At 41.1% G+C, this 18703-nt stretch overlaps 3 protein-coding genes and 2 long non-coding RNA genes across 6 annotated transcripts; 4 read left to right on the top strand and 1 right to left on the bottom strand.

The window, feature by feature from the left end:
- Positions 1-436: 436 nt before the first annotated feature.
- LOC135351894 (uncharacterized) lies at positions 437-4788 on the top strand. The gene is made up of 7 exons (XM_064551008.1): positions 437-734; positions 1059-1384; positions 1938-2097; positions 2527-2770; positions 2914-2967; positions 3234-3428; positions 4265-4788. Exons 1-7 carry the CDS (start codon positions 656-658, stop codon positions 4662-4664), a joined length of 1458 nt encoding a protein of 485 aa, XP_064407078.1. The 5' UTR covers positions 437-655; the 3' UTR covers positions 4665-4788.
- Positions 4789-4876: 88 nt separating this feature from the next.
- Positions 4877-9473, top strand: LOC135351891 (uncharacterized). Of its 2 annotated transcripts, XM_064551003.1 has the most exons (10): positions 4877-5082; positions 5283-5744; positions 5794-6116; positions 6171-6342; positions 6637-6892; positions 6946-7017; positions 7070-8470; positions 8782-9075; positions 9126-9197; positions 9250-9473. In XM_064551003.1, the coding sequence occupies exons 1-7, from the start codon at positions 5010-5012 to the stop codon at positions 7590-7592; spliced, it is 1881 nt and encodes a 626-aa protein (XP_064407073.1). In that variant the 5' UTR covers positions 4877-5009; the 3' UTR covers positions 7593-8470; positions 8782-9075; positions 9126-9197; positions 9250-9473. The 2 variants fall into 2 exon arrangements, with proteins under 2 accessions (XP_064407073.1, XP_064407072.1); XM_064551002.1 differs by having other exon boundaries at positions 9126-9473.
- Positions 9474-12397: 2924 nt separating this feature from the next.
- LOC135351908 (uncharacterized) lies at positions 12398-14010 on the bottom strand. Its single transcript, XR_010399530.1, has 3 exons — positions 13758-14010; positions 13662-13704; positions 12398-13594 (listed from the first exon to the last, which is right to left on the bottom strand). It is a non-coding gene; the product is annotated as an uncharacterized LOC135351908 (long non-coding RNA).
- Positions 14011-14060: 50 nt separating this feature from the next.
- LOC135351906 (uncharacterized) lies at positions 14061-16022 on the top strand. The gene is made up of 4 exons (XM_064551024.1): positions 14061-14196; positions 14788-15037; positions 15321-15383; positions 15445-16022. The coding sequence occupies exons 2-4, from the start codon at positions 14883-14885 to the stop codon at positions 15854-15856; spliced, it is 630 nt and encodes a 209-aa protein (XP_064407094.1). The 5' UTR covers positions 14061-14196; positions 14788-14882; the 3' UTR covers positions 15857-16022.
- A 294-nt stretch (positions 16023-16316) lies between these two features.
- Positions 16317-18323, top strand: LOC135351910 (uncharacterized). Its single transcript, XR_010399533.1, has 5 exons — positions 16317-16780; positions 16970-17434; positions 17626-17825; positions 17873-17936; positions 17994-18323. It is a non-coding gene; the product is annotated as an uncharacterized LOC135351910 (long non-coding RNA).
- Positions 18324-18703: the final 380 nt, after the last annotated feature.

Here is an 18703-nt window from a genome sequence, read left to right as displayed (position 1 = left end):
GTGTGCTCGTAGCAACCGAAGTGGCCTGAAGCAAGGACCATAATTAGTGGTTCTGCTAATGTTGTTGTGACCACCCATCATGTTGAAGTATGACAGCTATAATAAGGTTACAATCTTTATCAAATTTGCACACAATCTGATTTTGCCCATTAATAGAAGAGTAATCAAATCTATCAAACTCAGTTTAGGCTAACAGTATGAATAGTGTATCAAGTTCAGTTCAGTCAAATAGGCACAGGATAATTAGGTTAGGAAACTTGATCTTGTGTATAATTTCATACAATTTAATTAAGTCAATAATATAAACACACAAGGAAACCATAACATACCACAAACATTACGAAGCTGAATTTATATGGTAAAAGGGATGGCTGGATTTATTTCACACATAAGGGCTAACTGCATCACAGGTATATCCTGTGACACATGCACAAACAAGCATAGCTAGCATTACACACATCACTCAAGTTATACATGCAGCTATAAAGGATGCCAGCAGCAGGAAGACATACCCAATCAGCCAAGAATGTGTGAGAGAACTCCTATAAAGCTGTCGATGGTGGGAGAATATTGTTATTACAGCTGCTATAATAATAGAAAGTGCATCAACTGAGCTAAAGCTACAGTAGCAATAACTTATCAAGAGCTAACAAAGATGAGAAGTCTGCAGAGTGTGTTGACTGCAGCTGCCATTGTGGTTCTTGTTGTGACTACAGTACACTGTTCCCTCACAGGTGAGGCCATGCATTGTTGTGTATGCACATGCAAGATGGAGCCAGCCCTCTCTATCTACGAGTTAAAGTACATCTGTAGCTATATCAATGTGCATGTATGTAGTGCGCTAATTGCAAAGTGTTGAGTGCTTGCAAGAGCCCTTTGGCTAACTCAGAGAAAACAATTTGATTGACGTTAATATCCAATCATGTTAGATAAGTGGATGCAAATGTCTATACTGAACAATTAGTCAGGCTTTGCAGCAGTCAAGCCTTCAGAGCTACAGCATACTTTTATAGAGTGCACGCAATACACACAAACACACACACACACACAACACACAGCCTGTCCGGTGAACACTCAGCAGTTCCTCTCCTTCGACAGAGACCTCCTCCCTCTCACCAACGTGCGAGCTACGAGTGAGGACACTGGCTTCAACGATGTGGAGAATCTTATCAAATACGCCTCACTCAACAATCCCCCCTGGTGCTCTGCTGTAGATATCCCCAGTGTTGCAGGCCATTATGTCGAGGTGAACTTCACAGAGCCAGTGGTTCTAACTATGGTAGAGTCCTCTGGATATGCTGATGGATATGTGAGCAACTTTGCTATAGCGTATGGAATGCTTGAAGGGGACCTACAGTCGTACATAACGAATGGCGTAGCACAGGTATGTGTGTGTTGCTAGGTATATACATTATACATGCAGGTATCCATATAATTACCTTATACGTACGTACATGGAATACCCTATACACGTATGCATGCAGCTATGCAGGAGGTCTTAGAAAGTCAGTCCTAACTCATTTCCTAGAACTACGTATTCCGGCCATACTTAGAGGTTAGGGCCAATTAAATATAATAGCCTGGAAAACACTCTGGCACTTACTGTAAGGGATGCAGTGACCTGTGGCGTGTTTATGTCCAGAGCTATTCCAGAAATGATAATGGCCCAATTTCTTCAATGGCACTCTCTCACAATTACTCATGTGATAGCATTCATATGCACATGCTTCAATTATAGGCTAGCTACCACAAAACCATCTGCATGGCAAAACATTAGCACAATAATTGTAATTTGAAACAAAACAGCTCAACAGTCATCACTGCTGAATTAATTGCCATGTTTTTTTAGCATCACATTCTACATTCTATGTGTATTTTAACGCACTTCTTTGAAGTGGTCCCGCCTAACCCCCCCCCTTGTAATTCTACACACACAGAACTTCCAAGTGGGCAATGTACTGCTGTCCAATACCTACTTCACACTCGGGCAACCAATAATCGCTCAGAGGATGAGATTTCTGATCAACGACGCTTTATTGGACAGTTCAGATCGTATTTGCTGGGAGTTGGTCTTGTACGGATGTAAGCTAAGTGAAGGTGAGAAAATATCCTTTAAAACGATACATATATAGCAAGGGTGGATTTTAGCGCCACATCCTCTAGGTAACAGTATCCATTAGCTATTGGCAGAGTTAGACTACACTAAAACACACGGTCTGGTTTTAGTGGGAATGTGTTAGCTGGTTACTATTGGTTACGACGAGAGCATTAGCCAATTTCCTCATAAAAGGTGCTATGAACAAGTTATTACTGGCAGGAGAGAGTGATGCGATTGTGTGTGGGAGGGTGTGGAAACAGACACCCACTTTAAATGATATCTGTCAAAAAACAATTGTCCAAATGTTTCTATTGTCTGGCTAGCAATTATTGGCACAACACTTACTTGTAGCTAATATATGTACTGTGGTTATTTTACAACTCTAATATATCGCCTCTTTCCCACACACACCCACAATTTAATTTCAGGAATAGAGATTGACACACAGACACTACTGTCACCAATAACAACAGCTCCACCCGCCACCACACAACCTGATGTCTCGTGTCCTCCAGCTGGAACTGGCGGCATTACAAACACCCAAGATACAGTTAATATTCTCGTTATTGCTCTACCGATTGCCTTGGCAACTGTACTGATTGTTATGATGATAACATTAGCAGGCGTGATTGTGTGCGTCAAGTTTTCGGGAAGAGAGAAGCAAAACAAAGAGTGAGTGGATCAAAATTAATAGTAGCATACAGTTATACTCAGAGAAAAGTTTAGTTACAATTGCTACAGCATGCACTAGCTATAGCTGAGCTGCACTGAATACAACTGCCTATAATATTACATATGATCATTCTGTCCCACAGTGGAACCACTTTCACGGACAGTGTGACTGTGCACATGCTCAACGATCGAACAAAGTAAGTACTACAACACATGCATGCAGCTACGTAAGACTGTACTATGTATTAGCAATAGCTAGTAGCTTAGGTTTGGCACATCCACTGAGGCATCAATACCCGCGGTGCTTTCATTATAATAATTATGTAACGTAATATGATATAGTATACTAGTTAGGGTTACCTGTTTTAGCTTTAGTTAACAGTCTCTATAACTATTGCAACGTGTACGTACAATTTAATACCAGGTACAAGTATTATACTGTTACGTATATATGTCTCTGCAGGACGGATATGTCCAGAGTCAGTGGCTCAGATACGCCCAAGAGTACAATGAGCTTCTTGTACGATAACCCCAGGCCTCTCTGCTACGATGTCCCAAGGGCATCTATTAAAAGCCGGGCTGGTTCAGAGGGAGGTAGTAGTGATCTACTGGCCGGAACTTTTGAGATCAAAAACCCCCTGTACAGTTTAAAGAGAAAGTAAGTTGGCTTAAGGCCTTTTAGGACAGACCCCACCTTGTGATGTGGTCGATTAGAGACAGCAACAATCTCTTTAACTGGTTAACTAAATCAATTATATTTGTACAGATGTGGTAAGTACTTACTTGTAGAACAAATCGTGCTCTCATTATTAAATCACATTGAATAATTATAGCTAATGTAAACAAAGCACAGCTCCCACTGAAACACTTAGTGATAAAAAGGACTTTTAAACGTGATTACAAACCCATGATATTGAATTCTATTTTGTAATCCAGAAATTGTACCTACCTAGCATCACATTATACGTGCAGAGCATGCATTGATCATGATATATTATTGGGCGACAACGTTTCGATATCAGATATCACAGCTGCTCACACCTACTAGTGGGAGGTGTGCTCTCACACGCTAAAGACTACTAATAAGTACCTAAAATCTGCAATATCTACAAGCATTGTGCACGCTGTCAGGCACAAACCCTAGCCCCCCACACACAAGCGGACACTTGAGCCTAATCAATCCTGATTGAATTACAATAGAGTTTCTCAAGAGCCTATATTGACTTGCACACAATCGTCGCTATGGCTATGAATGCCATTACTTAATGCAGCCGTGACTAATCAACATACGGCCCACTGAAAATTCCAGCTACTCCACCTAGCTATGAAATTTTACGGCATGCAAAAAATCCGAATCAATTTCTATATAAGCGTGCTTGTAATTACCCTAACACGACGCACATGTACTGCATGCAACTGTAACTGAAAAACCTAAATCTAACACCACCCCCTCACCCCCCTAACCCTCCACCCCCTCACCTCCCCCCCACACAGGCACAGTCAACAAGAGGCACAGGAAATGGTTGTTTCTGACGGAGGTAATGACTACGAGATGATACCTGATCGTGTTGTGCCAGACTCCGCCCACTCCATGGCCATCCGCCACTCATCGCTACCCCCCACAGCCGAGAGATCCTCTGACCCCCCACCAAGCCTCCCTGTCCGCACACACACCTACAGCCTCGTCAAGAAGAGAAATAAGAGAGACAGTAGCTTTCACGGGAGCATCCAAGACATTCGGAGGAAAGACAGCAAGGAAAGAATAAACGAGTCGATATACAACACACTGTCGAAGGTGGCTGGTTCGGACCCAATGTTCCAGGTGGTTTACGACGAGCCTTGTGACGACCCGGAGAGGGATATGGACAAGGACATTGACACTAGCGTGGTGTAGGAATAGCTAGTTATGTTATAGACCACTTTGTTTTATACACTATATCACCACGCATAATATCATATCATCTCTTAATTGTTCAGCAAACATTTTGTCAGTAATAAAACTCAATTGTTTCACCCGATGAGACTGCATCATGCATGCAAGCATTAACCAGTAACTATGGCAATGGCCACAATGCCGCCCACATGCATGCACTTAGCACACTAATAGCCAATTAGCTATGGCCTAATTTGCTGACAATGATCATCACATAATGGCTTCTGTTTACACTGCCCACCAACAATAATTAAAGCACACAAAGCTACTAGTAATCTATTCAAGCTACTGTAAGAAGCTGCAAGGATGACTTCCACAGCTGTTTGGGTGATGTTAGTGTGTATACTACAAACATCTCAAGTCCTATGCCAGGGAAATGGTGAGTGAGAGAAAGCTATCACAGTTCTGCATGTCCAATGTTCACTATACGTACGTAAAGCTACGTATGTAGATATTACTACATAGGTATACAATTCTTACATCTCCTTGTAGGCTTGTACATAACTTTAATAACCACTTACATAATTAGACATATGCATACTTGTAAAAGGTTTCTAATCTACCCCCTTATATACAAAGCATGCCGAGAGCCTCTCATTACTGGTGGGAGGTACAGAGTGGAGGATGAACAGTTTACGGCTAGTTCAAGCTTTTCTGAAAACTACCTTCCCCACGAAGCTAGGCTGGGGGGAAACTCGTGGTGTGCAGAAGAAGATAGTGATACAGGAAGCTGGATTCAAGTGGATTTTGGAGCAGATGTCATAATTCAAGAGTTACTGATAGGAGGAGATGGAGGAACCAACCAGTTCTACGTCACTCAGTTCACAATAGAGCATGGTCCTAACAGTGACCAGTTGAGCAGCATTCTCCAAGCTAATTCCACTGACCCGATGATCTTCACTAGACCAGACTCTCCCAGTGTCAGCACGACAATCCTGCCCACTCCCCTCACCACTCGAGTATTGAGGATTGTCAGTGTGGCCCATTTTGGAAATGATCCTTGTCTGTACCTGGAGGCAATCGGCTGTGTCCTAGCTTCAGGTAAGCCTGTTCAGCCTATTTTATCCATTACTCATTATTTAAAGTTTAGGTTGTGCTATGGACGAGCTATTGTCGACTAATCGCTCTTTGTTACCTCTCTCCTCCATCACGGCAAGCTCTGCAATGTCTGATAATTCAGCAGAACATGTGGTGGACATGTCCCAAACAGGATGGTGCACTGCCGAGCAATTTAGTAGCACACTACCAACACCGTACATTGTATTCAACTTCACAGAGAGTGTGGCCATCACCTATATGAGGGCTAGAGGCTCATTCCTTGGTTTTGCATATGTAACAGAGTTCACACTTGACTACAGAGATGACTACACTGACAGTTACACACCTTATACACTAATCAATGGGGAGGAAGCAGTGAGTATAACTATCATTATAATTATTGTTTCTATTGTTGTATTTATGTTGTAGGGGTTTTCTACTGACAGTGCTGGTTTACAAACCTACACATTCTGGAGGCAGCCATTACAGGGAAGGACTTTCAGATTCAAGATACAAGATGGCGAGAGGAATATATTTAACATTAATGGTGGAGACTTCTGTTGGAATGTGGAGCTCTTTGGCTGTACTGTATCCAAACAAGGTAACTATTATATACATTCACACGCTTCAGTGGGCATAGATTGTTAACTACAGTCATGTGGGTAACTTATAAATTAATTGGGCTCCTTGTTGCATTTGTATATACAGTGGTCTCCTAACAGCTAAACTGCAATACCACAAGTAAAAAGCTCTTAACAAAAAAATTAGTATTGGGAGACTTTGTCTATACATTGACTTAACGTACACGCACGCCCGCATGCACGCGCACGCAGTACGCAGCACACGCACACGCACACGCACACGCACACACACACACACACACACACACACACAGCTGCTGTCACAGATGGTCCACCCACCACTGACCTAACAACATCAGATACCACACAAACTACAACAACAAACTTCCCACAACAAACGGATAATGCTATGACAACCACAATGCTAGCCAGTGCTGGGAACACAGAATCGTCCACAGGAGCTATTGTGGGAGGGGCAGTGGGTGGAGTTATCGTAGTACTACTGCTTTTGCTATTGATTGTGGTACTACTAGTCTGCATACTGACTAAGAACAAGTCAAAGAAAACAAGGTATAATTATGTCTTTATTGGGTGGTCTAAATGAAGGTTATACGTATTTGCAGGCTGACAGAATCTGAGGTGACTTACACTACAACTGGTGGAGTGAGGATTGTCGACAATGAGATTTACGGAGAGTAAGTCAACACTTTAAGTAATAACTATCACAGTTTACCCTCCCCCCTTCAGCGAGACTCCACCCGCTAGTCCTATGACAAAGTACATGGACATAAACACATACGAGAGCCTCAACACACCCCCTACCGAGGCTATAGACATTGCTAATACGTACGAAACTATTGGGAGTCCCAACGTTAAAGCTTCAAGCACACCATACGAAAGTGTTGGTAGCCCCCTATTGTACACATACGCTAAAGTGGACACGCCTATAAAGGTCGTGTTGCCTAGCAATGGCAAACCCATGACATTCGATGAGAGCATCCAACAAAGTATGGACAGTAAAGACGATATAGAGGCCTTTCAAGATGACATAGAGAAGATAGTTATTAACATAGCTTATGGGAGTTTAACTGATGGAACCAAGATTGAAGCGGACATGGAGGCCTTTCAAGATGGCACAGAGAAGACAATTATTAACACGGCCTATGGGAGCATGATGGAGAATACTGCTTATGCTGGAATAAAAAGTGAACCAGAGAAAGTTGGAAAAGAACTAATTGACAATCCGTTGTATGGTCCTATGCAAGTATGATAATTATGTATAGTGTACGATTAGGTAGCGTACATCAATCATATAATACGATCTGCTAGTAACAATGCATGAATAAGCGCACATTGTTAGTATTAAACAATACCTACGTACGTACGTACCAGCACTTAGCACACTGTTGGTTGAATCTTGGGGTGACCACCAACAAACTTGGCACAAATACGCTGGAAGGGATTACATATATATATGCCTCTGCGTGCTCTTAATCTGTATATAATGCAATAAGTCACTCATTTGGAATACATATTATACTATTATCTACTCAAGCTGAAGAAGCTGTATAGAAGGAAAACCAGTAAGTTAGCTACGTATACAAGTTAAGCTAATGTACTTCACTCGGCTATCCAACAATATGGTAAAGTTAACATATAAGGGTCCATAATAGGGACATTGACACTAGCGTGGTGTAGGGCTATATATAGCTAATTATAATGTTACAGACCATTTTACACTATCGCCATAATTATGCATAATAATTATCATATCATCTCTTAATTGTCCAGCAAAACTTGTCAGTAATAAAATGTTACTCCCAATAAACGATGCTGTAGTTACAGCGCGTATTCAACTTAACAGGTACGACGATGGCCACAATCCCCCCCACATGCGTGCACTTAGCACACTAATAGCTATGGCCTAATTTGCACAGGCAATGATCACGTAATGGCTTCTGTTTACACTTATAATCACATGCAAGGGGTTTTCTACTGACAGTGCTGGTCTACAAACCTACACATTCAGGAGGCAGCCATTACAGGGAAGGACCTTCAGATTCAAGATACAAGATGGAGTGAGGCATTTATTGAACCCAGACTTCTGTTGGAATGTGGAGCTCTTTGGCTGTACTGTACCCGAACAAGGTACCTATTACACAGTGCTTATATATACATTCACACGCTTCAGTGGGCATAGATTGTTAAGTACAGTTAATTGGGCTCCTTGTTGCATTAGTACACTGTATACAGTGTGTCTCCTAACACAGCTAGACTGTAATACCACAAATGAAAAGCTCTTAACAAATCTCTAAATGTTTTTTTGAGTATTGGGAGACTTTGTCTATACATTGACTTAACACACGCACGCACACACGCACGCGCACACACACACACACACACACACACACACACACACACACACACACACACACACACACACACACACACACACACAGCTGCTGTCACAGATGGTCTACCCACCACTGATGACCCAACGACATCAGATACCACACAAACTATATCAACAAATTCTCCCCAACAAACAGATGATGCTATAAAAACAACAACTATTGTTACAAATAATGCTATGACAACCACAATGCTAGCCAGTGCTGGGAACACAGGAGCGCCCACCACAGGAGCTATTGTGGGAAGGGCAGCAGGTGGAGTTATTGTAGTACTACTGCTTTGCTACTAATTGTGGTACTACTAGTCTTCATACTGGCTAAGAACAGGTCAAAGAAAACAAGGTATAATTATGTCGATCTTTATTGGAAATGAAGGTTACACGTATTTGCAGGCTGACAGAATCTGAGGTGACTTACACTACTACTGGTGGAGTGAGGATTGTCGACAATGAGATTTACGGAGAGTAAGTCAACACTTTAAGTAATAACTATCACAGTTTACCCTCCACCCGCTAGTCTTACGACAAAGTACATAGACATAAACACATACGAGAGCCTCAACACGCCCCCTACCGAGGCTATAGACATTGCCAATAGCCAGAGAAAGTTGAAAAAGAATTAATTGACAATCCATTGTACGGCACTATGCAAGTATGATTACGTATGTACTATTATGTGTGTACGATATGATAATTATGTATAGTGTACATCAATTATGTAATTATGCAATTTTAATATGATCTGCCAGTGCATGCATGCGTGCATTTAACAGTGCATAAGCACACTGTCACATACACACGTACCAGCACTTAGCACACTGTTGGTTGAATCTTGGGGTGACCACCAACAAACTTGGCACAAATACACTGGAAGGGATCACATATGGCCTCTGCATGCTCGATACCCTATCGGGTTTTACCACTGTTGTGGCTGACGAGGATCTGAAGGAAGCTTGAAGCTTATCGAATCAGATCCCCCGGGACCTCCGGTTTTACATCCCATCCGTCAGGATGTATTTTAATCTGTATAGCAAGCACTCATAAGTATATTCATTTGGGAAACACGTACTAGCCTAATATCTAACTCAAGCTGATGAAGATGCATGGGAAACCAGTAAGATATCTACGTACGTATATATAAATACAAGCTTCTATGAATTACTCGGCTATCAAATACTATGCAACGATATGGTATTAATTATATGGGTCCATATTTGACATAATTATTAGTACATGCATGTCAGGGACATTGACACTAGTGTGGTGTAGGGCTAGCGATAATTAGTATAATCGTTTGTGATGCAGTTTTAAGGACATTTTTAGCTGCAGTTTCAGTAAAAAAATTTGCCGCGGCCATTATTCAAACGTGCGGTCGTCAAGGCAGTAATTGCACGTCGTCATTGACGACGTGCAATTACTACCTTGACGACATGCAATTACTGATACGCGATTAATCACTGCACGAATCACAGTGAATAATAGGACAACATGCGATTATGTACGTTAAGGATCACTTTGTTTTATACACTATCACCACGCATAATATTATAATCATCTCTTAATTGTTCAGCAAATTTGTCAGTAATAAAACTCCTCTATATACGAGACTGCAATAAAGTGATGCTGTAGTTACAGCACGTATGCAACAGTTGGTTAGACATCAAGTAACTACGGCAATGGCCACAATCCCGCCCACATACATACACTTGTCTAATTTGCAGGATGATCACATATCACATGCAACAATTAATTAAGCCCTTATGAAACTTGTGACATAGTCTACTAGCCTATATTATCTACTCAAGTGGCTGTACATGTATATGTAAGAAGCTGCAAGGATGACTCCCACAGCTGTTTGGGTGATGTTAGTGTGTATACTACAAACATCTCAAGTCCTATGCCAGGGAAATGGTGAGTGAGAGAAAGCTATCACAGTTCTGCATGTCCAATGCATGCAGTTCTGTCTAATGTTCACCCTGCATAACTAAGTAGGTATACGTATGTATACCTACTTATACATTTCCTTATAGGCTTGCTGTACAGAACTTAATCACATACATGTCACATTTGTAGTAGGAAAGCACAAGGCTATCTAATTACCCCTATACAGCATGTCGAGAGCCCCTCATTACTCCAATGTTCACCATATGTACGTACAGCTACGTATATATGTACTATACAGTACAATTGTTACATTTCCTTGTATAGGCCTGTACAGAACCACATACGTATGTGTATACATGCATATTTATAAAAAGCACAAGGCTATCTAATTTAACCTTTATATGTATATACAGCATGCCAAGAGCCCCAGGCCCTTATTACTGGTGAGAAATACAGAGTGGAGGATGAACAGTTCACGGCCAACTCAAGCTTCTCTGAAGACTACCTTCCCTACGAAGCTAGGCTGGGGGGAAATTCGTGGTGTGCAGAAGAAGGTATTGATACGAGAAGCTGGATTCAAGTGGATTTTGGAGCAGATGTCATAATTCAGGAGTTACAGATAGAGGGAGATGGAGGAACCAACCAGTTCTACGTCACTCAGTTCACAATAGAGCATGGTCCTAACAGTAACCAGCTGAGCAGCATTCTCCAAGCTAATTCTACTGACCCGATGGTCTTCACTAGACCAGACTCTCCCAGTGTCAGCACGACAGTCCTGCCCACCCCCCTCACCACTCAAGTATTGAGGATTGTCAGTGTGGTCCATACTGGATCTGGGCCTTGTTTGGACATGGAGGCACTTGGCTGTGTCCTAGCTCCAAGTAAGTACATCATAAAATAATTAATTATTATTATTATACAACATTTAGGTTGTGCTATGGACGAGCTACTTTCGACTAATCGCTCTTTGTTACCTCTCTCCTCCATCACGGCAAGCACTGCAATGTCTGACAATTCACCGGAACATGTGGTGGACATGTCCCAAACAGGATGGTGTACTGCCGAGCAATTTAGTGACACACAACCAATACCGTACATTGTATTCAACTTCACAGAGAGAGTGGCCATCACCTATATGAGGGCTAGAGGGGATCGCAGTGGTTTTTCTTATGTAACAGAGTTCACACTTGACTACAGAGATGACTACACTGACAGCTACACACCTTATACACTAATCAATGGGGAGGAAGCAGTGAGTATAACTATCATTATAATTATTGTTTCTATTGTTGTATTTATGTTGTAGGGGTTTTCTACTGACAGTGCTGGTTTACAAACCTACACATTCTGGAGGCAGCCATTACAGGGAAGGACTTTCAGATTCAAGATACAAGATGGCGAGAGGAATATATTGAACATTAATGGTGCAGACTTCTGTTGGAATGTGGAGCTCTTTGGCTGTACTGTATCCAAACAAGGTAACTATTATACTTAAACTTGCATTAGCACCGTGATGCCTACACAACATTACACACACATGACAGAATAATATTTGTTAGAATGACAAAGGTAAAACAATCTACAATGTTTTGTCATTCAAGCAAAGAGATTATGTCAAAACAACAAAGTATTATGTCATCTGAATTTCACCAATTTATTGTACTTCTATGTCAAAATAGCAGAGTGAATGCTGAATTAACACTGCTATAAAGTGAATTTCTTTGTTAAATTAACACTATACCTTTGTCATTTAATTAGTTGTTTTCTCGCGCACGTACGCACATGCAGAAGGTCAAACGGTATTAGAACAATGAGTTTATGATAGAATACGATCACTGGATCACATGACATGCAGCACAACACATTTCTTAATTCTGTCAGTAAATTGTTTTTAGTGTTCATCACTTAGCGTTTCTTGAAATTTCCAGTACAGTGAACTGCAGGCGTTTCGTTTGGTTTCATGAACGCTACATCTCTCAGATCATTTTCGTCACAATAAGCCCCTACAGAACAAAAGATTGAAGTCACTATAGTTACCAACACATATGTAGTGCAAAATGTAAATAGTACAAGCTATCACCCCCATGGACGAAGTTGACCAGTGTAACTGACACGTGAGGACACATATACACACAAACTCGTAAATCAGTATGCTATAGCTATCACCCCATGGACGAAGTTGACCAGTCGAAACCAGTGTAACTGACACGTGAGGACACATACACACAAAATCGTAAATCAGTATACTAGCTATCACCCCATGGACGAAGTTGACCAGTCGAAATCAGTGTAACTGACACGTGAGGACACATACACACAAACTGGTAAATTACAATGCTAGCTATCACCCCATGGACGAAGTTGACCAGTCGAAACCAGTGTAACTGACGCATGAGGACACATACACACAAACTGGTAAATTACAATGCTAGCTATCACCCCATGGACGAAGTTGACCAGTCGAAACCAGTGTAACTGACACGTGAGGACACATACACACAAACTCGTAAATCAGTATGCTAGCTATCACCCCATGAACGAAGTTGACCAGTCGAAACCAGTGTAACTGACACATGAGGACACATACACACAAACTCGTAAATCAGTATACTAGCTATCACCCCATGGACGAAGTTGACTAGTCGAAACCAGTGTAACTGACACATGAAGACACAAACTTGTAAATCAGTATGCTACAGATGAAGGTCGAAACCAGGGACAGTTGCCCTCTAGCTAGCTATATATAATTTTATGGAATCTGACATAACTTGCAAGTCGTTTCTTTGAAGTCGATGAAGGTGGTTAAGTAGACTCCTAGCTGGTACACATTGTGGGGCCGAGGTACGGTAAAATCTGCAGCTGGAAGAAACACGTAAACACATTTATTTAGCAATGAGCAACATAACTTAAATCCTTTTTTTTTGAAGCTGGTACATGGTGGAGTTATACGCCGATACGGTATAGCAGTGATTTGTAAACTGTGAATTCAGAGAGTTTTGGGATCATGTACATGCCATGCGCCAACAGCATGCAATGGAACTTAACTTTTTTCTTTGAGATGGTGGTACTATCTACTCTTTAAGAAAATCTGAAAGAGAGTATTGGGCAATAAGTTGAGTTTAGCAATGAGCACTGACTAACTTGCAATTGTCTTTTCTTTCAAGCTGCAGATGCAGGTGACTCTTGACTCCTAGATCCTAGCTGGTGTACATGGAACATGGTAGCCCAGGGCCAGGGGTACGGGTACAGGCATGCAGTCAGTGATGGTATAAAGCTGCATGAGCAGCTGCAGTCTGGTGCAGCTGCAAGCACCATGTGCTAAGTATGTTTGAGGCCTCGCCCTGTTATTCCTGAACGCCCCCTCATGCCACACCTATAGTTCCAGCTTATAATTATAGTCTCGAGGCCAAACTCTCCTTATCAGAATCTGGCCTCGAGACTAGCTAGTTAGTAGAGAGAAGGTAGCCTCGATCCCAGGCCGCTCTTCAGGCCAGGCCTTGTGAAGGAGGCTAGAGAGAAGGCTGCCTGCACTGCACTGCACTAAAGGACTCTGGAGGCTCCTGACTTCTTCACTGCCACTGTAACTTACCATGCCCAGTCACAAGTCTCCAATTGCTACATACACAATTGAACATGAGCATGCAAAGATATAAGCATCAGGGCAACTGAGATGTTTCAGTGTAGACAATTTATTACGAGCTAGGGTAATCGAGTATAGGTTGAGTAGGTTGAAAAAATCAGTGATGCAAACTTGCACGTATCTTTTAGTAGAGTTCTAGCTGTAACTTTATAATTTGTTATTGTCACACATTAATGTTAATTTGACAATGAACGGTAACTTCCACTAAATGTGAGATCAACAACGCTTTGACAAAATGACAACACATGTGTTCAAATAACAATCTACCATTATAATAATAAATATTAATAGTTAGATAAACTATATTAATAGTTAAATAAACTATGATTTGTTGTTATAACAATAATTGCAGGAAATTGACAAACGTTTTGTCAAGATAACATTTTGTGCCGGTAGCAAACTGTGTCACAATAACAAAAGTGTTTTTGCAGTGATATATACATGTAAAATGCCTGTGTTTTGATGCAAGTACGTATTGGGAGACCTAATACATACACTAATCTCAAGTACTGACACTATACACACATGCAGCTGCTACCACAGATGTTCATACCACCACTGATCCAACAACATCAGATACCACACAAAGTACACCAACAAACTCCCCTCAACAAACAGATAATGCTATGACAACCGCAATGCTAGACAGTGCTGGGAACACAGGAGCTATTGTGGGAGGGTCAGTGGGTGGAGCCACCTTCGTACTTGTGATTTTACTTGTTACTATCATCATACTAGTTGTGTGCCTACTAGTCAAAAAGAATAAGAGAATGAATATCAGGTAATTCGATAAATAAAGAAAGCATCTTTGAACGGCCATAATCTTAATTCCGTTGCTCTAATCACAATAATTTTCTGAAAGCTTAGAAGGAGATGATATGTTCAAATCTCAAAATTTGGAACGGGCCATAATTGTCATTTTCAGAAAAAGACGATGGTATTTGGGCAAAAACAGGCCAAAAAGAGCTCCTTTTAAGCTTTCAGAATTAGTGTAGACCAATGCTTTACGTAACGCTACATGCATGGGTCGAAGAATAATTAACCAATCCATTATCTATCAATAGGACTGAGGTTACTACGCCAGGATCCAGTACTGTGCAGATTGCTGACAATGAGGCAAATTCAGTGTAAGATTAAATGATCATGCACCGCCTAGCTTGTAATAAACTCCTTCTCTTATCCAAACAGAGAAACCAGGTCTCCCAATACCCTAGAAAACATGGGTGAAGTCTTTTATGCGGATGAGAGGGATGGTGATATGACCCAGAACATAGCTTATGGACGATTGGTGGAGAATGGAGCTACTAATCTGACCTGGGATCCCAATACCCTAGAAAACATGAGTGAAGTCTACTCAGAACCTACAGCAATAGCCTACGAGCCAATTACGATGACAACTTTAAATCCACCCAACATGTATGAAAGCATTAACATCCCCGACCTCGAATATGCACAAGTAGATACCATGAACAATGGTCACAGCAATGCGGAGGAGGGGGATGATGATACGACTCAGAACATTGCTTATGGGAAATTGGTGGAGAATGGAGCTACTCGTTTACCAGAGACAGAGGATGGATACGAACTTGTGTGGTTGTGACATATGCTCTCAAGTTGGACATAATGAGAAATGCTATTCTATATACTGCCATATAATTATTCTATTATTCATTTTAAATATGCTGCTCAGTTAAAATGGGAATTTTACTTCACAGTATAAATTCTTGCATAATTTATCGTGTCTATATAATTATTTATCAACAATGTTTGTTTGGTCGTTATTCGTCTCAAGTTTAAGATATTAATGCAGCAATAGTTATCAAAAATCACAAAACCAGCAGTACAGGTATTATACATGTACACACTTAACATTTCGTGCACACTAGGTCAACGTACCAAACATGAACACTATTATACATAATTATGTGGGGAGTGGCCAGTCTACCGGTATATACGTATAATTATACGGATTCTGGTTAGCAGCCAACGAAGTATGAACAATAAAATGACATAATTATTACAGGATGGCACAGAGAGAATATTATAGTTATTAATACAGTCTATATGGGAGCATTGTGGAGAATGCTGCTTATGCTGGATGTGAACCAAAGGGAAAGACAATCTGTTGTATGGTCCTATGCAAGTATGATTACGTAACGGTATATGTATAGTGTGCGTTAATTATGTCAATATATCAAGTAAGTTCATACGATCTGCCAGTTTAACAGTTCATATAAGCACATGCACGTACGTACATACCAACACTTAATTAAGTAGCACCGTAGCACACCAAGTGCTAGTTACACAAACATGCACTGGAAGCGATCACATATGGACTTCGCATAGTTCTTACTCTATATGCAACAAGACACTATAAGTATTCATTTGGGAAATACTATACCTACTCAAGCTGTACGAAGCTGTAAGAAGCTGTAAGAAGCTGCAAGGATGACTTCCACAGCTGTTTGAGTGATGTTAGTGTGTATACTACAAACATCTCAAGTCCTATACCAAGGAAATAATGGTGAGTGAGAGAAAGCTATCACAGTTTTGCATGTCCAATGTTCACCTATACATATACATGCAGCTACATATTTTATTGACTTATCGCGTTATAATTTTACAGTACAATCTTTAGGCTAGAACTACAATAGCCAGATACATGCACATTTCTAAAAACATAAGGCTATAATTTCTCTCCTCCCCCATACAGCATGCCAAGAGCCCCAGGCCCTCATTACTGGTGAGAAGTACAGAGTGGAGGATGAACAGTTCACGGCCAGTTCAAGCTTCTCCCAAAATTACCGTCCCCACGAGGCTAGGCTGGGGGGAAACTCATGGTGCGCACGAGGTGGTGATACGGGAAGCTGGATTCAAGTAGATTTCGGAGTAGATGTCATGATTCAAGAGTTACAGATAGAGGGAGATGAAGGAAACGGTCAATTTTACGTCACTTAGTTCACAATAGAGCATGGTCCTAACAGTAGCCAGTTGAGCACCATTCTCCAAGCTAATTTCATTCAACCAATGGTCTTCACTAGACCAGACTCTCCCAGTGTCAGCACGACAGTCCTGCCCACACCCCTCACCACTCGAGTATTGAGGATTGTCAGTGTGGTCCATTCTGGAGACGAGCCTTGTTTGGACATGGAGGCAATCGGCTGTGTCCTATCTCCAGGTAAGCCCGTCTAGCATAATTATATATATCACATGCAAAGGGCAGCTAGACCGTGACACCGCAAATAAAAAAAAGAGCTCTTCTAAAATACCGGTGTTTTAATTAATGCAAGTATGTATTGGTATACTGACTAATATATACACTATTCTCGGTACACACACACAAACATAATTATAACTGCTATACCACAGACACCACACAAAATATATCAACAACCCCCCCCGGCCCCCCAACAAACAGAGGATGCTATGACAGCCAGTGCTGAGAACACAGGAGCTATTGTGGGAGGGGCAGTGGGTGGAGCTACCTTCGTATTTGTGATCTTACTTGTCACTATCATCATACTAGTTGTGTGCCTACTAGTTAAAAAGAATAAGGGGAGAAATATCAGGTAATTCAATGTATTCAATAAAATGGTGAAATGGATTATCAATATAGGACAGAGGCCATGCACGCCAGGATCCAATACTGTGGAGATTGCCGAAAATGAGACAAATTCAGAGTAAGATTAAATGATCACCGCCTAGCTTGTAATGAACTCCTTCTCTTATCCAAACAGAGAGACCTGGTCTCCCAATACCCTAGAAAACATGGGTGAAGTTTACTCAGAACCTACGGAAATAGTCTACGAGCCAATTGCAATTACAACTTTAAATCCACCCAACACGTATGAGATCCCTGACCTTGAATATGTACAAGTAGGTACCATGAAAGGTGGCTATGGCAATGCGGAGGAGAGGGATGGTGACATAACTCAGAACGTAGCTTATGAAAGATTAGTGGAGAATGGAGCTACTAATCTACCAGAGACAGAAGATGGATACGAACTTGTGTGATTGTGATTGTGACATGTGCTCTCAAGTTGAACATAACGAGATAATTATATAATCATTCTACAATTTTTTGACTAAAGATATTATGTCATAGTCCTATCAACTATTTTTTTTTTTGGTCGTTAATATATATTTCAAGCTTGCAGAAAAGTTATTAATACATGTACTGTTAGTATGAAAGCCTGAGGTATAGAGGATGCATGGAGCATATATATACATACAAAACTCATATACAAAATCATTGGTAGTTCAAACGTTAAAGCTTTAAGCACATCATATACAAAAGTGTTGGTAGACCCCTATTGTACGCATACGCTAAAGTGGACATGCCTATAAAGGTCGTGTTGCCTAGCAATGGCCAACCCATAACATTCAGTGAGAGCAGTCAATAAAGTATGGACAGTAAAGACGATATAGAGACCTCTCAAGATGACAT

This window comes from Halichondria panicea, chromosome 17 (assembly GCF_963675165.1).
Source record: "Halichondria panicea chromosome 17, odHalPani1.1, whole genome shotgun sequence".
Classification (NCBI taxonomy): Eukaryota; Metazoa; Porifera; class Demospongiae; order Suberitida; family Halichondriidae; genus Halichondria; species Halichondria panicea.
Note: the sequence above shows the minus strand (reverse complement) of the source record. Positions and strands in the feature narration are given on the sequence as shown.

What these genes read in the sequence shown, in the direction of transcription:
- LOC135351894 (XM_064551008.1), top strand. Translation starts at nt 656, where the DNA reads ATGAGAAGTCTGCAGAGTGTGTTGACTGCAGCTGCCATTGTGGTTCTT. An exon ending in AGTACACTGTTCCCTCACAG is followed by an intron (nt 735 to 1,058) that starts GTGAGGCCATGC and finishes CACAACACACAG; the next exon opens with CCTGTCCGGTGAACACTCAG. An exon ending in TAACGAATGGCGTAGCACAG is followed by an intron (nt 1,385 to 1,937) that starts GTATGTGTGTGT and finishes CTACACACACAG; the next exon opens with AACTTCCAAGTGGGCAATGT.
- LOC135351891 (XM_064551003.1), top strand. Translation starts at nt 5,010, where the DNA reads ATGACTTCCACAGCTGTTTGGGTGATGTTAGTGTGTATACTACAAACA. An exon ending in CTGTACTGTATCCAAACAAG is followed by an intron (nt 6,343 to 6,636) that starts GTAACTATTATA and finishes ACACACACACAG; the next exon opens with CTGCTGTCACAGATGGTCCA. An exon ending in GACAATGAGATTTACGGAGA is followed by an intron (nt 7,018 to 7,069) that starts GTAAGTCAACAC and finishes TCCCCCCTTCAG; the next exon opens with CGAGACTCCACCCGCTAGTC.
- LOC135351906 (XM_064551024.1), top strand. Translation starts at nt 14,883, where the DNA reads ATGACAACCGCAATGCTAGACAGTGCTGGGAACACAGGAGCTATTGTG. An exon ending in AATAAGAGAATGAATATCAG is followed by an intron (nt 15,038 to 15,320) that starts GTAATTCGATAA and finishes ATCTATCAATAG; the next exon opens with GACTGAGGTTACTACGCCAG. An exon ending in GACAATGAGGCAAATTCAGT is followed by an intron (nt 15,384 to 15,444) that starts GTAAGATTAAAT and finishes TTATCCAAACAG; the next exon opens with AGAAACCAGGTCTCCCAATA.